This window comes from Eumetopias jubatus, unplaced genomic scaffold (genome assembly GCF_037043125.1).
Source record: "Eumetopias jubatus isolate StellerSeaLion01/CBP00866 unplaced genomic scaffold, mEumJub1_p1.0 scaffold_4, whole genome shotgun sequence".
Lineage (NCBI taxonomy): Eukaryota > Metazoa > Chordata > Mammalia > Carnivora > Otariidae > Eumetopias > Eumetopias jubatus.
Window position 1 is genome coordinate 186,649,271 of NW_028274810.1, and position 21,687 is coordinate 186,670,957.

Below are 21,687 nucleotides of genomic sequence, written 5' to 3' on the forward strand. Positions count from 1 at the left end.
TTATTAATTATTTGGGAAAGTGATAAAGGAAAGGAAAAAAATTAAAAGGCACTTAGGTTAGTGATTCCAGCAATTTACTCTATTTCTTGTTGAGTTCAATTCACATTCACCAAGTTCAAGATCATTTCTGCACTGGGCATCTTATCTTGGTTGACCGCCTCATTGTAGCCTTTATTGATCAGGCTAAAAACCTAAACTTTTTGGTGAGGTACATGAGGAGCTCTTCGGAACTCTTTTGTTACCTATTTTCCAAGGTTTAAATTGCCAGTTCATTTCATGATTTGAAACACAATAACTCATCGTTCTCTAAGTAAGTCCTGTAATTTTATGCAACTATGTCTTTTCTCTCCCCAGTATTCCCTTTTTCTGAAAAGCTCTTCTATCCCACTCCATTTATTTTCTGCAAAGTTATTGCAAATAACTTAATTTTATGTAAATTTCTGACCTCTAATTTTTCTATGTGTAAAATAAATATAGCAATATTTATCCCTCATACCTAGCATTTTAAAGACTTTTTTAAAAAGCAGTTTTAGGTTCACAGAAAAATTGAGGAGAAAGTACAGAGTTTCCAATATACTCCTTGCCTACACACATGTATAGCCTCCCCTATTATCAACTTCCCCAACTACAGTGGTACATTTGTTACAATTGATGAACCTACATTTACACATCACTAGTACCCAAAGACCATAGTTTACATTAGGGTTCACTCTTAGTGTTCTGTATTCTGTGGGCTTGGACAAATGTATGATGGCATGTATCCATTATTATAATATCATACAGAGTATTTTATTGCCCTAAATATCCTCTCTGCTCAGTGAGTGAGAATTCTTAGCTCCCCATATCCTTCTAGGTATTCAGTGTTGTCACTGTCCTGGGTTTTGGTCACTTTAATAGGTATGCTAGTATCCCATTGTTGTTTTAATTTGCATTTCCCTGGTGATATATGATGTGGGGCATCTTTCCATACATTTACTTGCCATCTGCATATTATCTTTAGTGAGGTGTCTGTTAAGGTTTCTGGCCTATTTATTTATTTATTTATTTATTTATTTATTTTTTGGTTGGGTTGTTTGTTTTCTTATTGTTGAGTTTTAAGAGCTTCATCTTTCTTTCTTCCCTTTTTTGGGGGGTGGGGGGAGGCATAACAGTCCTTTATCAGTGTCTTTTGCAACATTTTCTTCTTGTCCATAGCTTATTTTCTCATTCTACTGACATTATCTTTTGTAGAACATAAATTATTAATTTTAATGGAGTCTAACATCAGTTCATTCTTTCATAGATCATGCTTTCAAAGTTGTGTCTAAAAATCATCACCACACCCAAGTTTATTCAGGTTCTTGTCTATGTTATCTTCTTGAAGTTCTATAATTTTGTGTTTTACATTTAGGTCTCTGATCTATTTGGGGTTAATTTTGAGGAAGGGTGTAAGGTCTGTGTCTGGATTCATTATTTTGCATATGGATGTCCAGTTGTTTTAGCACCATTTGTTGAAGAGTCTTTTCTCTGTTGTATTGTCTTGGCTTCTTTGTCAACGTCAGCTGACTGTATTTATGGGAGTTTATTTCTGGGCTCTCTATTCTGTTCCACTGATCTATTTGTCTATTATTTTGCAGTACTACACTGTCTTGATTATTGCAGCTTTTGCTAAGTCTTAAAGTCAGGTAGTGTCAGTCCTCTAACTCTTCTTGTTCTTGAATATTATGTTGGCTATTCTGGGTCTTCTGACTCTTCCAAAAAAGTCACAAAATAACTTGCTAGGATTTTGATTGGGACTGCATTGACTCTAAAGATCAAGTTAGGAACACTGCATTTTGACAATATCAAGATTTCCTATATATGAACATGGACTGTCTCTCCATTTATTTAATTTCCCTTTGATTTTGTTCACCAGAGTTTTCTAGTTTTCTTCCTATAGATCAACATTTCATTTATCTGGGTGTTAATGTAAATGGTATTGTATTTTTCATATCTTGTATCCTGCATACATGCTATCATCACTTATTAATTACAAGAATTTTTTGTCAATTATTTCTGATTTTCTACATTCGTTATCATGCCATCTGTAATCAAAGTAAGTTTTATTTCTTCCTTCCTAATTTGTATGTCTTTTATTTTCTTTCCATTATTTTAGAAATCCATTGCTTTTGATAACTTGAGATCTGGTTGTCATTCAAGACAAAGACTGTCAAACTTAAATTCTGACATTTCTGTTCTTTGACTATAATCTTTTCCTTTCCATCACCACTTAATTATCTTATTCTTCTTCATCTTTTTTTAACCCATCTAATGGTCTTTGTCCATAAATTTATTCAACATATATTTGCATTCCTCCATAGACTGAGTTCCCAGTTCATCCATTTCAATTACGTGTTTTTTTCCTGTCCTAGAATTTCCTGCCATTTTGACTTCCAGCTATTTCTACCTTATGAATTCCCAGCACTTAATAACTTTAATTGAATTAAATTTATAGCTTTTTCTTCCTGATGTGTCATAATTCCCTGGAAAAAAATAATAATTTGTGCAAAACAGTCCGAATACAATTGATATCTGGGAATCAGGATCCTAGTATCTGTGATCTAATTTGCCATCTTTCTACCCTCACTTCAGTCAGCATTATCTATACAGCAGATTCTTTTGCTTACCTAACAGTCATTGTATTTATCTCACACAACTGGATAGTCCTATTTCTTGTAAAAACTATTCCATAGCTTGTCTTTCTTCAATTCTTGAATCCTACCTATCTCTATGTCATTCTGAAAAGATATCCTTGATTTCCAACTCTTGAATATCTGGTGTCTTTACCCTATTTTTTGTTAAAATTTTATGGGTTTAAAAAAATTTTTACGGCTTTTAAAAATACATATCTTTTTATTTTATCAATTAGAAATCTTTTTTTTAAAGATTTTATTTATTCATTCATGAGAGACAGAGGGAGAGAGAGAGAGAAGCAGAGGGAGAAGCAGGCTCCCAAGGAGCAGGGAGCCCGATGCGGGACTCGATCCCAGGACCCTGGGATCATGACCTGAGCTGAAGGAAGACACTTAACTATCCAAGCCACGCAGGCGCCCAATCAGAAATCTTTTATCTAAGCCCAAAACTTACTGAAATAGGCTCTTTTAAAGTTTACTCCTTATTTGTTTTTTTCAATTTTCCACATATACTCATATTCGCTGGGACTCCATCTTTCTCTGGCTACAGAAAATGTTAAAATGTAATTGTTAGGCTTGTATTATTGAAGCATCAATAATCATGTCATAAACTTGAGAAATAAAATAAATAGGGGATATCTGACAAGATAATTTTTCTCTAGGTTGAAAAAACTAAGCAAATTTGGTCTAGAGTTGCCCAAAGGAAATTTGAGCTTTTCCAAAGAGAAAATTGTATATCTTAAAAGAGTTATGGCACTTTCTCCCTTAACCCCACAGTACCAATGTATAAGAACAGATGTTAGATGGGGTTATGGAGAATATATGATTGCCAGTTGATCCTCAAGCTAGACCCAGGCTCCTGAAGGCTCCTCACCACCTGCCCTGTCCTTAGAATGTACGTTCTGCCTACCATTTCCACAATGGGAGCTGTTCCAAGGACATTGCCTTGAGAGAATAAGGTGTTGTTGAAACCGTCTGGGTGGTATACATGACTGAACCCAATTAAGGCTTCTATATCAACTTAAAGATTCTGTTTGGTGGGTGCAGAGATCTACTCATTTTGCAGTCACTCAAGACAAACCACATAAGTAAGTTCTTTTGCTTATTAAACCTGTCACTTACTAATCTGGAGTGTTCTGCCTCTTTCTTAAGTCTTTCCTTGCCCTTACATGAGTAAGGGGACCAGTTTGCAAACCAACAGGTGAAGAGGTGGAGTATATATGGAGATTGTGCTATACAAAGGGACACTTGTATGGCTTGTGAGTAGGTGGGTAGGTGAAATCTTAATGTTATTTAGTTGAATATTTTTTGAAAATCATTGGTTGTTCCTGGTTTACATGAAGCAGAGTCCTTGTAGACCTGTTCACCTATTACAGAAAATGGAAAAAGTGAATAAGTTCAATCACTATGGATCCATGTATATAGGACCACATGTAACAAGAGATCAGTGGAATAGCAAGAGTAATGGTACACCCAAACAAGAAGCTGTTTCTCCTCCAGCTTCTCTGGTATTGACTCCTTTCTGCCAATTAGTAAACATGACCTGACCATGATATGCCTTGAACTTCATATCCCTCTTTTCCTCCTCATCACATTTGCTTATCCTTTACATGCTGCTTCTCTTTCTTTACTGTCAATATTCTTCTTTATTTTTTCTAGAGTTTTTATTTGTTTGTTTGTTTGTTTATTTGAGAGAGAGAGAGAGTGGATAGGGGTAAAGGGAGAAGGAAAGAGAGAATCTCAAGCAGACTCTCCACTGAGCATGAAGCTCAATGTGGGGTTCAATTCAACGACCCTGGATCATGACCTGAGCTGAAATCAAGAGTCAGATGCTTACCCAACTGAGCCACCCAGGTGCCCCTGTCAATATTCTTCTTATAACGAACTATTTTTGAATTCAATCCACTTCAAAAATCATTCCACCTTAAATCGCTCCAAAATTAATGAGTTTCTGAGTCCTTTCAGTATTTCTTTTCTGTAGTTAATAAAATCAACTTTCTTCACTTTAAAACACTATTTACAATAGATTCTGTTTTCATAGTATTATAGACAGTCTTTTTATTCCCACCTATTCACTTCTTTTCTATTTCATACCATCACTTTTTTTTCTTCCTCCTGAGATCCCCTAACATACATTTCTGAAAAGTCCCATCCTTCAATGAACAACTATGAATTGAGTGTTTCTTATTCATATTTGTCCCCATCATTAGAATTCATTTTACAAAATTCTTGCATGTTAAAAGCACAGTTCTCACAATCACCATCCTTGCTCTCTGTTCCAGTACTAAACTTCATCCATAGGTGCCAAAAAAAATGGTACCAACTCAGACGTCCTCACCTCAGGAGTAAAAAGCTGAACACTCTTGGAAAAGCATTAGGGATTCTGCCACCATTGGTATTCTCTACAAGTAATAGTGTAAATCAGTAGATTTTATTTCAATACTGTTGATTTTTTTTTAAGATTTTATTTATTTATTTGACACAGAGAGACACAGCGAGAGAGGGAACACAAGCAGGGGGAGAAGGAAAAGGAGAAGCAGGCTTCCTGCAGAGCAGGGAGTCCAATGCGGGGCTCAATCCCAGGACCCTGGGATCATGACCTGAGCCAAAGGCAGACGCTTAACGACTGAGCCACCCAGGCGCCCCAATACTATTGATTTTCATACTGTTTGAAAAGCATGCAGTAGATGATACTTGTACTCAAAAAGAGAGATGGAATGTTTTCTGATTAAAACTAATTTAATAAGCATTTATTAAGTGCTTCTGAGCTGTAAGGCATGTTAAGCTTAAGCACTGAATGTATGGAGATTATATATATTCAATATACTCACTTTTCATATAGGGAAAATTAAGTTTAGCAATTAAAAAATAGCCAAAGTTCCCACAATCTCTACTTCCCATTCCCATTCTAATACCCCAACACTACAATGCTCTGCAAAATTATCACACTTCAGAATTTAAATCTGATATATATATTCCTAAGTCAGCGTCATTACCATAGATGAACAAAAATTGTCTTATCACTGATAAAAAATACTGTGATGTTTTAATTTATACATAATAGTATATGACAGTAACACAACTTTGTTGTAATTAAATACAAGACATATTTTATCACTGAAGTTAAAATTATGGGCCTTGGGAAAACCAGCCAGCAAATAACATCCTAGGTTGTGAACCAACATAAATAATTTCCTATATTTGCCATACTGGGCCAGTAATTTATTCTTTTATTATTATTTTTTTTTCTCCTCACTGTTGCAACTGCCACTGGCCTGTAAACTCCTTCAGGAAAGAACCAAACACAACACCTCCTACTTACAGACATTAAATCAATATTTATTGAGTGAATGAATGAACAATAAATTAGCTCTTGAATCTGAATTGCTGTGCAATCCACTCTGAATAGTGCTATGTTTATAACTGCTTATTGCTGTAATATTTATTCAGTATAATTAATTCAATTGCTAAAAGCTGTTGATGTATTGCAGCACCATAAAAATAAAAATGTAGGGAGTCATCTAGAGTCATCTGGACTCATCCAAACAATTTCTTTTTTCTCATAAATTGTTTTAGCTAAATGATTCTACATCATGTATCTGTGTAAATTTTTTAAAATAAAAACAAAACAAATATATGCACTTAAAAATATATCATTAATAGAAATATTAAAAGAGTTCTTAAAGCTGAAGAAAAATAAAACCAAAAGAAAGAAACAAAGAAAAACAGGAAGATTAAAGGTAGGATAATTTGAAGAGTTATGTGAAAATAATAATATAATATCTTGAGGAATTTAAAATATCTATAGAATTAAATATCATATCAGAACTATGTCCAGGAGTGCCTGAGTGGTTCAGATAGTTAAGCGTCTGCTTTCAGCTCTGGTCATGATCTCAGGGTCCTGGGATCAAGACCCACATTGGGCTCCCTGCTCACCCAGGAGTCAGCTTCTCCCTCTCCTTCTGCTCCTCCCTTGCCTAAATGCTCTCTCTCTCTCTCTTTCTCACTTTCAAGTAAATAAATAAAACCTTAAAAAAAATATGTCCAAAGATAACAAAGGAATAAAGAGTTAAAGTGTTCTAAATTTCTAGCATTTTCCAGGGCACCTGGGTGGCTTAGTCGTTAAGCATCTGCCTTCAGCTCAGGTCATGATCCCAGGGTCCTGGGACCGAGCCCTGCACTGGGCTCCCTCCTTGGCAGGAAGCCTGCTTCTCCCTCTCCCAATCCCCCTGCTTGTGTTCCCTCTCTCTCTGTCTCTCTCTTTGTCAAATAAATAAATAAAATATCAAAAATAAATAAATAAATAAATAAATAAATAAATAAATAAATAAATTTCTATCATTTTCCCAAAAGGCAAAACTAGTAAATTGAATTAAATTGTATGATGCTATGGTCTGAGTGTTTGTGTCCCCTGCTCCCCTCACTCCAAAAATTTATATGTTGAAATCTTAATGACCAATGTGATGGCATTAATAGGTTTAGCCTTTGGGAGTGGCTTAAGTGGCTTAAGCCATAAGAGTGGAGTTGTCATGAATGGCATTAGTGTTTTATAAAAGAGACTCCAGAGAAATCCCTAGCCCCTTCCACTTTGTATGTACACAGAGAGAAGACAACAGATATGAATCAGGAAGATCACCTTTACCAGAGAACTCTACTATCATAGTACTTTGACTTGAACTTCCAGCATCCAGAACTGTAAGAAATAAATTTCTGTGATTTATAAACCACCCATTTTGTTATTGCAGTCTGAATGGACCACGACATATCATATAATGTTTAGGTAATATCTAAAACAAACAAAAAAGTATACATATATAACAATATTATAGAGGAAATAACAATAATCTTTAATTTTTGACAGCAATCATTAAAAAAATAAAGGAGATGAAATACAAAAACTAGTGTGTTGAGACAAAGAACTTTTTCTTGAATATAAATAAAACTCTCAAGCCTCAATAGTAAAAAAATAAAATAAAATAAGTGAATTACAATAGAGTCAAAAGACAAAGAAATTTCACCTTTGTCACATTTTGTGTGACAAAGGAGCACATGAAAAGATGTTCAGCATAATTAGGATACGCAAATTCAAGTCACAGTGTCATATTGCTACATACCTAGCAGAATGAGAACTAAAAAGATGGCAATGACACCAGATACTGGCAAAGATGTAGAGAAACTAGATCACTCATACATGTTAGTGGGAATGTAGAATTATACAGCCAGTCTAAAAAACAGTGTACGTGTTTCTTATAAAACTAAATATGCATACAACTCAACAATTGAGCTCTTGAGCATTTACTCAAAGAAATGAAAATGTATGTTCATGTAAAAATCTATACGTAAATGTTCAGAGCATCTTAATTTAGAATATCCCAAAACTGGAACACCCCAGATATGGGGGTGCATATTTTTAATATAGTATATCCATACCATGGAATACTATTAAAAATTAAAAAGAAATTAATAATTGAAAAATGCAACTACTTGGAATAATTACTAGAGAATTATGCTAAGTAAGAAAATTCAATCCATTAAGGTTACATAATGTAAGATTTCATTTATATAATATTCTTAAAATGACATAATAATAGAAGTGAAGAACAGATTAATAAATTGTCAGAGGTCAGGGGTATGTTGGGGAGAAGGATATTGGCATAGTTATAGAAGGGCAACAGAAAGGTTCTTATGGTTCTCAAGGAACTGTTCTTGATTGTGGATAAAAGAATGTGAACATGAGAAAAAATTCTATAGAGCTACACACACACACTCACACATGTGAAATCTGAATGAGTGGTGGATTTTATCCATTTCCTGAATGTGGTATGGTACTATAGTTTTTCAAGAAGTTACCATTTAGGAAAATGGGTAAGGAATAAACAGAATCTCTGTATTATTTCATACAACTGCATGTGAAAATACAATTATCTCAAGATAAAATGTTTAATTATAAAAAACAAAAAACCTAAAGGGTTGGATAGAAAACAAATACTAAGATGGTAGATATAATCCCAAAGATACCAGTAATTACAATAAACTAGACTAAATAATCCAACTGGAAGATTAAGATTGTTATTTTGGATTAAAAAAAGAAATAAAAGAAAAATAAATACAGCTCAGAAAGGACACATTTTGTAGAGTAAGACTAATGAAAGTTGAAAGAAATGGATAAAAGAATATATAATGTAAATATTAGCTGGTAGATATCCAGTGTAATTCTTGAAAGCAAGAAACAATTCCAGAGATATGGGACATTTCATAATGATAAAAGGGTTATACATCAAAAAGCCATAAGGTTCTAAATCTGCTTATACCCAATAATGTAAAATTAAATGTATACAATAAATATTGACACACTAAAAAGGAGAAACACAGAAAGTGACCATCATAGTAGGAAAGTGAGATGCACTTTTCTCAATATGAACAAATATGGCCTGGTTGAAATATGTACAATACTACACTAAAGAAAATGAGAATACCAATTCTTTTAAGTGCATGTAGAACATTTGGAACTATTCATACACTGGATGAAATAAAGTCTCAACAAGTATCAAAGGATTGAAATTATTCTGCATGAAATTATACTAGAAAGCAATAAAAAAAAATAGAAAAATCCCAAAATATTTTGAAATTTTGCAATACACTTTTATCTAAAATATAGTCCATGAGTCAAAGAAGTAATTAAAACAAAAATTAGAAAATATCATTAAATGAATACTAAAAAAAAAAAAGCCTTATGAATATCAACACTTGTGGACTTCCAATTCTGACCAAGAAAAAGTAGCCCCATTTCTCTCAAATGCTCCCGAACGCAACTAATGAACCTTGGACATACTCCAGCAACAGGTATAGATGATGCTTGAAATGGAAAGGATAAGGCTGATTGCCTAGGGACCTTTGCACTTGAGGAATGACAAGGTGGTAAGTCTCATGGGTTTTCTTACTGCCTCCCATACATCCTAGACAGTGCAATCTAGAAGTCTGCAACCCAGAATCACTAACAGCAAGACAAAAAAAGGGTTGCAACAAAGTTTGTTCTCCCTAAAGGACTAGGGAATGAGTGAGCTAACCACATTCAATCTTTTTTGGAAATCTGCCCTAATACAATCAAATATCAATGGAACCACTGTTCCATTTCCTCCAGGTTTCAGCAGGGCCAAGCAGGGAGCTAGTCTTCTACACCTCCTCTGATTCCATCACCTGGTGGTGGTCAAGGGACTATGCAGGAAGCTGATCTTCCATCCCCCATGTAAAAGAAGTAGGCAGCATTCCCATTTCCCTTGGAGTAATGTCATTGGGGTCTAATGGGAAACTTAACCCCCATTCCCACCCTGAGGCAATTAAACTGAGTGAGGTGGCATGAAATGAAGTTAGTACTCTATCTCTCCTCCCATGCTAACCACCATGGCTCAGTCAGAAGCTTAGCCTCTACTGCCATCTGTCATCACCAAGGTGGAGTGAGGTAGTGGGAGGTGGGACTCCTTGCTCTCAGCTTTCCCTCCATCTCTGTCAGCAGGGTCTCCTCTCTGTCAACAGGGTCTCACTATGGAGAGCTGAGCTCTACCCCATCCTGTAGCAATAAAGCAACATGCATCAGTCCTGCCCCTCTATCCTCCCAGGTGACAGTAGGGTCAACCAGAGAAATGAGCTGACGCTCCACTCAAAGGCAATGCATGATCCAGTTGGCATCCGACTTTCACCAGGATTTAGTCAGAGGGACTGAGGAGTGTGGCAAACTTACACTTTAGTCATCTTTAATGAGGTAGTTTGAGTGGGCATTCAGAGAACTTAACATACACCCCCACCCAGCCCTCACATTACATGTCAACAAAGGGATTACTTGCTTTAAAAAGGAGATTTAAAAAGAATCCAGAGTCATAATTTAATACCCAAAGAGTCCAGGATAAAATTTTTAAAAAATCACTGGTTTTATCACAACTTGAAAGATAAAAGAATCCAAACACACCAATACTGAGATGAATGAGATACTGAAATTATCTGACAAGTATTTTAAAGCAGTCATCATAAAAATGCTTGAATAAGCAATTACAAGTGCTCTTAAAACAAATAAAAAATTAGAAAATACACACACACACACACACACACACACACACACACACACACCAAATGGACATGATAGAACTGAAAAACACATCAACAACAAAAAAAATAAAATCATGCCGAATGGATTCTTGTTTCTCTTGGAAACAAGAGAAGATAGAATCAGATAACTTGAAGACCAATCAATAGCATTTACCCAGTCTGTATAGCAGAAAGTTGGTTGAAAAACAAAAGTATAAATTTTCAGGTATCTGTGGAGGAATAATATAAGAGCTAACATTGTATTAACAAAGTGACAGAAGAGAAGAGATACTGGGACTGACAAAGTATTTAAAGAAGTAATGACTGAAAAACATCCATCTGCTGAAAAGTCATAAACATACAGATTTAAGAAGCTGAGTGAAGCCAGGAGAGAATAAACCCAAAGAAATCCATGCAAAGATACATCACAATTAAACTTCTGAAAACTAAAAAAAAAAAAAAAAGAAGAAGAAGAAGAAGAAGAAAGAAAAAAACAAAGAAACAAACAAACAAAAAACTTTAAAAGCCGGAAGAGAGAAATAACAAATTACTTATAAGGAAGCACCAATTTGAATGATCAGGGTGGCCCAAAGGCAGTGCATGACATTTTTCAGATACAAGGCAAGACTTGTCAACTCTGATTTCTATATCCATGGAAATTATCCTTAGGAATGAAGATAAAAAAGATATTTTCAGACAAAGGAAATTAAGAGAATCTGATGCAGGTAAATCTACCTTTAAAGAATGACTAAAAAAAAAAAACTTAAATAGAAAGAAAATGTTAACAGAAGGCTTAGAACTTTAGAAAGGATATTGGAACAGGTGAATCCTGGGTTAAATATAATAAACTATCCTTCTTTCCATAAGTTTTTCAGATCATTTTTGATAATTGAAGCAAAAATCATAATACCACCTGATATGGTGCTTGATATATATAGAAGAAATTAAGATAATTATGCTTACAAAGTGTGTGGGGGGGATTAAGGGACCTAACTATGCTTCATTCAAAGTGATAAATCATCAATACAGTGGTGTGATAAGATATGTATGTATATTGTAGTGCCTTGAGCAACCACTCAGAAAACTATACCAAATGATATATTGAAAAGCTATGTAAATAAATCAAGATATAAACCTGAATTTCTGGGCATAGCTAGAGCAGACTTTGATGAAATGTGCAGTTCTGACTACATAAATTAGCAAAGGAAGTCTGAAAAATTATCAAACCAAAGGTTAGGAAACCATGGCCTACAGACCAAGTCTCGCCTGACACCTGTTTTTATAAATAAAGTTTTATGGGAATACAGCCATATACATTCATTTATATTTTGTCTATGGCAGTTTTTATGAAACAAAGGCAGAATTCGATAGTTGTTACAGAGAAATTAGGCCTGCAAAGCCTAAAATATTTACTATACCACTTGTTATGGAAAAGTTTCAGGACACCTAGAACATTGATCTCAAGAAACTATAAAAACAAAAAGTCAAGCCAAAGAATTTAAGGAATGAAAACAATCAAGAAAGAAGAAGAAATTCGTTATTTATAAAACACATAATGAAGAGCTTCAGGACATTGCCAATAATCTACACTTATTTAAAAAGATAATACGAGAATATTATCAAGTACATGAAAATAAAGTTTGCTATCTAAATTAACTATACAATTTCCTTGGAAAAAAAAAACTATTTAGTAAAACTAAGATAAGAAATAAAAAAAAAAATTCAAAGACACCGAACTGGGGGCCTGGGTGGCTCAGTTGGTTAAGTGACTGCCTTCAACTCTGGTCATGATCCTGGAGTCCAGTATCGAGTCCCACATCGAGCTCCCTGCTCAGCAGGGAGTCTGCTTCTCCCTCTGACCACCCCCCAGTCTCTCTTTCATTCTCTCTCTCTCAAATAAATAAATAAAAATCTTAAAAAAATAAAGACAATGAATCTATTACAGCAAGTTAGTAGAGTTAGGGCCTTAACTTAATGCTTTGTGTCATTGGATTCATAAATGTTTTACTGTGTTATACTATTTTTTTGTAGTTCTTTCTACTATTAGAAACGTGGTGAGAATAAAAGTCATAAGCCATATTATGTTAAAAGTTTAGTTGTAGGCCTCTTTGCAGTGAACAGAAAATCAGAATCTACTAGCATGAACTTACCGACTCAAATCTGTCCCAGGCACATACTGAGAGAAACGTGAATGAAGCAGCGGGATCAGCCTAAGGTCACACCATCGCTTTTCCCATCTCAAGCCTGGAGATGTTGGCCATGAAGAACATGACAATGTGTCCTGAAAAGAATATAAACAATCAGTATTCTTTTTTTCAGTTCTGTGTTTTGAGTTCCCATGTCACAAATACTTTTCATTTGGAGGGGATCATTTTTTTCTCCTAAATAATCAAAAGACATTTATAGACTGCCTCAAAAAGGGATCCATGAAGTTGCATCTGTTAATTTCTTTATTAATGGCATTCTATAGGAAAGTGAGAAGGGAATCATTGAGATTAAGAGAGGTAGGGAAAGCATATGGGAAAAAATGGAGTGGGGAGAAGGAAGAAAAAATAGAAGGATGAACGAACTGAATTCATTCAGGAATGGGAAATAAGGAGCAAGCTGTAACTGCAATGAAATAGTAAGTGACAATATAAAAATAAGTTGTATTTCATTCCATTAGCCAATATTTTCTGAGTATCTGCTAAGCACTAAACAATGTTATGTAACTGCTTGTGATTTATCAGTTACTTGTAACTATTTTTGAGTAGAATAAATATTCTTATAAAACAAATTTTAAAAACTACTCAAGGAAATCTTTGTCTATTGTTGTAACTTCATGTTTAGAAAAATCTTTGTATTTTCTTATATTGTTTTAAAGTCATGTTAAATCAACCAGTGCTGGTTTAAAATTACCTGTATTTTAAGTTTCATTAGAAGTTTGGGTCTTTTTCCTTACATATAGAAGAAACATCTATTTAAATAAAATTTGGGCTTTTCACACTTGATGATGATTCATGCTTCTTTCATTATTTCAGCTTTAGTTTAATATTTCTTCCTGGCAGTAGTACATGGAATAATGTTGATATTTAAGTTGGCATGGATTGTAAGGGGCCAAGGCACAATGTCACTTCTTTATATCTATAGATTCTATAATTTTTGAGTGATGATGTTGGAAGGAAATCCTATTTTAGTCTAGATGTTAAAACTTCATTAGTGTCAACATTATTATTAACATTTTCTTTTTTAAAAATGATTTTACTTTTAAGTAATCTCTACACCCAACATGGGGCCAGAACCCACAACCCCGAGATCAAGAATCACATGCTCCACCAACTGAGCCAGTTAGGTTCCCCTAACATTTTCTTTAAGATATTAATTTCTTCACAATTGCTTAGGGGAAAAAAACTTCCGTTATTTTTCACTGAAGGTTGAGTGCTCTTTGGCATTATTATGTTAATTGGTCCCAATTGTGCCAACAAAAATCTACTAAATCCTTCAAGTTGTTGAGAACACTCTGGTAGGAAGGCAAGGGTAGATTTGCAAAGACCATCCAATGAGGGGCCCAACTGGTGATTGGTCTCCAAGACCCCTAGCCTTTGAAGCAACACCGGTGCCTTAGATGCTTATTTGGTGATTGCAAAGGCACAGACATAGGTTTCATGTTGATCTTTCTTCTGGCCTTGATGTCACATGTTATAGATGGTCAACATTTTGAAACGAAGTCAGTTAGGTGGCAGTACCACAATGTGGGGAAGGTTCAGGCTCTGAATCAAAATCAGACCACCTGGGTTCAAAAATGCCAATTTCCCAACTGACTAGTCCTTTAACCTGGGGCAATTTATTTAAACTCTTGGGGCTGTATTGTGCTTATCTCCAAAGATAAGGCTATCACAAGGCTTCTTCTCACAAAAGAAAAACCTAAAGCTTTTTTAGGTTCAGTAAATTACTGTTTCTCCACCTTTTCTGCATGAAGGTACTTGAAGAAACAATAATCTTGAGTGACACACTAGGGTAAACAGACTAGATTTCTGTGGCCAGAACAGACTGTAGCAAGTGGTAAGTGTCCCAGGTCCCACCAAGTTGCCCTATAACTATTAAACATTATGTCTGGAACCAACTCAAAGGACCCCAGTGCACATGGTTCTCTCCTGAGAAGTTTTACAGTAAATAAATGGTTCAGGTCAGCCAGCCTGCAAGTGACAGTGCCAGGCAGATTCATTCAGACCTAAAAGTCTTTATGGTTCTAGGGCCATCATATCTATTATAGCACATTTGCCATTCATAGTCAGAGGTGAAACCGCACAAAGAATAATTCAGATTTTTGTCTTGATTATTTCACAATTTTGCTATGTGATTTTTGGCAAATTATTTAAAGATGGTTCTTCATCTTTCTTGAAAAACACAAATAGTTCCCCTCACTTTATATGTTCCATGAACAAATGACATAGAAAGTGTAACAGAAGATAAAAGACTTAAGCAATGGAATATTGGGGACAATGATAATCACTAATAGATGAGTATAAGTTTGAAAAATCATGTTTTATAAGACTTCATAGTCTTATATGAAATATATGAAAATATATGTGATCGTTGATGTGTCTTTGATGTAACATCTCAACTTGATACTTTTATGAAACAAAGTTGTCAAATGTCACTTTCTTTTATGTTTTCTCCTTATAAAAAATATGGAATAAGTCCCATTTCAGCTATTGAGCTAATCAGCATTAATGTATTTCATTTTACAAATCTGCTATTTATAATGCCCTTTGAAGATTATTGAATGTTTCCCTTAAGGAGACTGTTTATAGTACGCACACATTCTGTGGAAAAATATGTTTCTAAATTCATACTTCCTTCCCATTTTCCCCTGTTCATTGTTATTTAGTGATGGGTCAGAAGAAAACATGCCTTTGATTGCTCCTAATTTTATAAATCTCTGAGTAGAAATGTCCTTCACTCTCCATACCTGCCTCCAAGCCTATCAAGATACAGAAGAGGAATATGGGATAGAACTGGCCAGGTAATGGCCAGTAAAAGGACTTGGGTACCCAAGGCACACAGGTAAGGAATAGGAATGGTGCACTGAGGTACAATGAAGGCTGGAGATGCTCAAAATGAGTACTTTGAGGTAAAGTGCCACAGTTAGGTCAAGAATTTCAAGTGAAAGATGAATCTTTTAAGTCAGAAGCTATATGTGTTTTTTACATATCCTAATATGTAGAATAGAAAAATAAAATTCTACTTAATATCAGCACTACTGCTACTCTTCATGTTTGTGATCCCAGGGGAAATTTGTTAGATTCACATATAACTTGACAGAACTATTTTGTCTTTAGCATGTGTGAGTGTTTTGAAGGGTGAAATATAAGGAGTTTCAAACATATTTATAAAAAAATCCAAAAAGAAAAAAAAAATGGTTTACTCCACAATACATGTGGAAAAGAAAATTTAACATTTTATTAAATGTATATAAAACAAACATGCCAATTTTATCAATGATTAAATACATGTATAGCTTAACATTTGTGACATTTTAACATGATGTTAGATTATTCTCTCTTTGCATTAATTTCCTGGTATGCCTGCAGATTGTTTAGAAATCCTACCAAATGGAAAATTAAATAGCTACTTTCAGGTAAATGATTTCAAAAGAAAAACGATAAAAATCATGTCAAATCATTTAGAGCATGAAATTACATACAATGTGCACTGTTATAAAATGATTATGTGATGTTATGTGTGAACTCACTAAATTAAGTCTCTATAGCTTACAAAAGGCTTAATGCAGACCTGAGAGGAGAAAAGTGACATTAAAAAGTATTTATTTATTTTTTCCTTCCTGGCTTATCTTTTTTTTTTAATTTTATTTATTTATTTGAGAGAGAGAATGAGAGACAGAGAGAGAGCACATGGGGGGGGAGGGTCAGGGGGAGAGGTGGACTCCCTGCCGAGCAGGGAGCCCGACGTGGGACTCAATCCCAGGACTCCAGGATCATGACCTGAGCCGAAGGCAGTTGCTTAACCGACTGAGCCACCCAGGTGCCCCTCTTTCCTGGCTTATCTTAACTCCTAACTCTTAAAGGATGAAGCAAACAAGGATCTCAACTATATCAGAGCAATGAGATTCATTAGCAGTTTTTGCAAACTATGACTATTCATATAGATAATATATATATTCAATATATTTTATATATTACTCTTCTCTTTTCTTTGTGTTATCTCCTTATTAATCTGAACTATGCCTTGGTCATCTTACTGTATTGTTGGGATGATAGTTGAGATGCAAGCCACTGTCACAAAGTGGAGAGGAGGTGCCACTGCTCTGGTCACTTGGAGCACCTGCAGGAAAAAATCACAACACCGCACTGGTTAGAACACCAAAATATTCTAGACTGATGCATTCTACATTATATCTTTCCATATACTCAGTAATGTCAAGAAAGTCAGGCAATAAAATTAATTTTTATTTCACTTATATCAAAGCCAGAGTTTTGCAAGTAGGCTAAGTGACTAAAGTAGGACCCTGAAAGAGAACCATGTATTGATCTGTGAGTTCAGAAATATTGCAAGGCTTTATTAATAAAAACATATAAACTTATAAAATTGTTTCATTTCATTATCCAAAGTGACCTACACTTATGAACCATACTTATAAGTGTGCAGAGTTCGGTTTGTCTACAAAATTCTATTTATTGTTATGTTTCAACCTACCGACAAGTCATATTTTTAGATACCATAATTTTCCATGATGCAAAAAAGTTTGTATGGGCTCTTTACAAATGCTCTTGGTATATACTATAGTTGGAAATGACTTCATTCATGCTATGTAAATTGGTGAAATTGAAACTAAAAATCTTCATATCAGATTCTCATAAGAAACCTGTTAATATCTATCTCTAAATATGAGTATCATATGTCTTAAATTGAGATTTCACAATTCAGTAATTTTTACAGTTAGGATTAGAAAACATATTTCTTGATTTTTGATTAATCACTTTTTTTGGAAAACGTTATATATTTTGAAGGTGCTGATATTGATAAATATGCACTATTAATACAATTGACTCCCAATTTTTACTTGAGATATTATACTTAAAACATCAGAGATCATAGATAACACTCCTAAAATTAAAGTGTTGGAAAAAAAAGTGATTTTGTTCTCCTTTTTAATCACTCTAAAGTTTCATAGCTTTCCTGTTGTTAAGAAGGGGATCGCAGTCTTTTCTACCAAACTAGCATGAATATAGTATTTCCACTTTTTAAATCTTAACAATTTCATACTTTGTTTTAGACAATTTTTTCTTTTGCTATTTATCTGCATTTATCTCTTATGAGATATTTTAATACATAAACATATTACTTTAAAATGTATATACATTTTCAACAAAATAAAATGATATGTCAAGTTCTGCGACAGATCCAAAGCAATCTTTTGAGTGAAATTCAAAGCGCTGTGAATTGTCTAAGACTATTGAATCACAGACCTGTACCTCTGAAACAAATAATACATTATATGTTAAAATAAAAAAACGAAGAAGATAGCAGGAAGGGAAAAAAGAAAGGTGGGAAATCGGAGGGGGAGACGAACCTTGAGACACTGGACTCTGAGAAACAAACTGAGGGTTCTAGAGGGGAGGGGGGTGGGGGATGGGTTAGCCCTGGTGATGGGTATTAAAGAGGACACGTATTGAATGGAGCACTGGGTGTTATACGCAAACAATGAATCATGGAACACTACATCAAAAACTAATGATGTAATGTATGGTGATTAACATAACATAATAAAATAAAATTAAAAAAAGAAATTCAAAGATTTAAATGTATACATAAAAGAAAGGTACAAACACAATGATCTATACTGTCATCTTAAGAAGTTAGAGATGAAAGAGCAAATTAAATCAAAGTAAATAGAAGACAAAAAATAATAAAAATAGAAGTGGAAAATAGTAAGAATCTGAACAAAATAATAGACAAAATTAACCAAGACAAAAATGGATTCTTTGGAAAGATTAATAAAGCCCATAGCAAAAATGATGTAGTAAAAGAATGAGAAAATACAAAGTTATTAATATCAGGAATGAAGAAGGTGGTATTACTGCAAGCCATCAAACATTAATAGAAATGATAAAAGGATATGATGAATCATTTCATGCAAATAAATTCATAACTTAGTTAAAATGGAAAAAAAATCTTGAAAAATGTTTTACCAAAACTTATAAAAGAAAAAAAGTATCAGAAAAAGTCCTATAAGAATTCAAGAGATGAATTCATACAAAATAAAAATTATAATTCTAGGGTGTTCTTGCCTTTTGGTGAATTTATTAAATTATTTAAGAAAAATACATTACTACTGGTAAGTAAAATCTCTGTGGAAATAAAAGAGTTACCACTCCACAAGTTACATGAAGACATTAAGAACCCTGGTACCAAAATCGCACTAAAACTTTACAAAAATGTACATATGAATATCCCTCATGAATATATTTTTTTCAGTTTTTCATATTTGTTTATATATTTATTTATTTGAGAGAGAGTGAAAGAGAGAGAGAGCATGAGCAGGGGGGAAGGGCAGAGGGAGAGGGAGAAGCAGACTCCCCACTAAGCAAGGAGCCCAGTATTCCCTAATCTTGAGCAGGACCCTGGGATCATGACCTGAGCAGAAGGCAGATGCTTAACAGACTGAGCCACCCAGGTGTCCCACATATATATATCTCTTTAAGTCTTAATGTTTTAGCAATTGAAACCAGCAATACATTAAAAAAAAAAAAATTTCATGACCAGTGGTGTTTATTCTATGAATTCAGGCTTAATTTGGCATTCAAAATAAATATTTAAAAATTCACCATATCAGCAGAATAAACAAAAATGATTAAAAATATAATAAGACTGGAAATTTCTCCTCTAATACCTTCAGCAAGAGAAAGATGTCTATTCTCAGTACTTTATATAACATTTACTGGAAGTCCTAACCATTGCAATGGGCAAGAAAAAGGAATTTAAAAAATATAGATTGGAAAAAAAGAAGCAGAATTCATTATTTGCAAATAACATAACTGTAAGTAGAAAGTGTTAAAGAATATAACAAAAACCCTACAGAACGAATAGAAAGTTAAGCCTATGAGGCAGAATAAGTGTATGTATAAAAATAAACTGTACTTCTATGTGTTAGCCACAATGACTGGACAATTAATTTTTTTTAAAATACCATTTACAGTAGAATAAAAAATGCTTAGAAATAAATTTAATAAAAGATACACATGACTTTCTCACTGAAAACACTAAAATGTTGCTGAGAAAAATTAAAACATAAATAAATAGAAAGTTATATCATGTTCATGGATTGAAAGATTTAAAGTTGTTAATATGTTAATTTTCAAAATTATCTATAAATCCAACTTAGTCCCATTCAGAATCATAATTGGATTTTGTAGAAATTGATGTGCTATTTTAAAAATATACACAGTAATGTAAAGGGTCTACAATAGGTAAATAATCTTGAAAAATTGCAAAATTGGAAAACCTATCCTTGGGGATCAGCACTGTAGTTATGGCGAAAAAATAGACACAAAAGTTAATGGAAATAAGAAAGTCATTTCTTGATTCTAAATTCCTAGTTCAGACACAAAAAGTAATTAATATAATATGGATTCTAAACTTAAACATAAAACCCAATGTCATAAAGCTTCTAGGAAAAATGTAGGAGAATCTTTTGCTACCTTGGAGTAGGCAAATATTTCTTAGAGAAGATACAGAAAACAATAACCATATGCAAAAGAAAAACAACAACAAAATAGTAAATTAGACTGTCAAAATTAAAAACTTCTGCAAACCTAAGACATTTTTAGGTAAAATATGTAGTTATGTATAGACTGAGAGAAAATATTTGTGATACATATAGCTGACAAAGATTATATACAGAATATTTTCTTAAACTCCTGCAGTACAATTATATAAAGACATACCAATAGAAAAATGGGCAAAACTTGAGCAGACAACTTACAAAATAATATATGCAAATCTCTATAATAAATGCAAATGGTACATGATAAGGAGCTGATTATAATTAGTCTTCAGGGAAATGCAAATTATAGCTATAATAAACTACCTCTGCACACCCAATAGAATATCTAAAAAAAAAAAATCTTTGATCATAAAATATTGGGATAAGTGTAGAGCAACCAGAAATCTCGTACATTGCTGGAGTGGAGAGTAAGAGGTTTTTAAATATATGTCTAATTTAGAAATATTTTTTGGCAATTAGTTAACAAGTTAACTATATATCTACCTGGTGACTTAGCAATTCCACTCTTAAGTACTTATGGTAGTGAGATAAAATTGGAAGACTTTCAAAAGCCTTACACAAGAATATTCATAATAGCTTTATGCATAGTGCCAAACTACAGGAAACAGCTCTGTTATCTATCAATAGGAGAATGATTAGTAAATTTCAGTATATTCATCTAATGGAATATTACACAGCAATGTAAATGAACAAACATCTGAAAATCACACAAGTGATTTTCATTATGAAAGAAGCCAGACATAAAAGAGTAAATACAGTATAATTCCATTCTAAAAAAGTCAAGAAGAAGCAAAAAGAAGTATCATGCTAAGAAATTAAATTAATGGCTATTTCTGTGGGTGTTATTTATTGGGAAGAGGCACAGAAGGACCTTTCTCTGATTTAAAGGCATGTAGATTAAGCAAATGTGTGCATTGTCAGAACCAATCCAATTGTTCATTTAGGAGCTTTGCATTTCATTGCATGCAAATTATGCCTCAAAGATGTATTCTTCTTTGATTTTTAGCAAAATGTTAGATGATATTTTATTTCTTAATATAGAAACTGATACAGAGATTTTTAAGTAACCCTTAGGAATTTCCACATAGACTGGTGCTTCCTTCAATCTCCCTAGCCTCATCAGGACGACTTAAGTGTAAGTGCTTAAGTCCAGTAGCTAAATAACAGTTT

The 21,687-nt window shown here is 33.7% G+C and overlaps 1 protein-coding gene across 4 annotated transcripts in view; it reads right to left on the reverse strand.

Moving 5' to 3' along the window:
* SNTG1 (syntrophin gamma 1) overlaps positions 1-21,687 on the reverse strand; it is a 346,950-nt gene that overhangs the window by 216,439 nt on the left and 108,824 nt on the right. For all 4 annotated transcript variants that reach the window (XM_028119009.1, XM_028119008.1, XM_088023148.1 and 1 more), the window contains exons 8-9: positions 16,972-17,054; positions 12,881-13,011 (exon numbers count right to left, since the gene is read on the reverse strand). In XM_028119009.1, the coding sequence (XP_027974810.1) occupies positions 12,881-13,011; positions 16,972-17,054 (214 nt within the window). The remainder of the gene's footprint in view (positions 1-12,880; positions 13,012-16,971; positions 17,055-21,687) is intronic.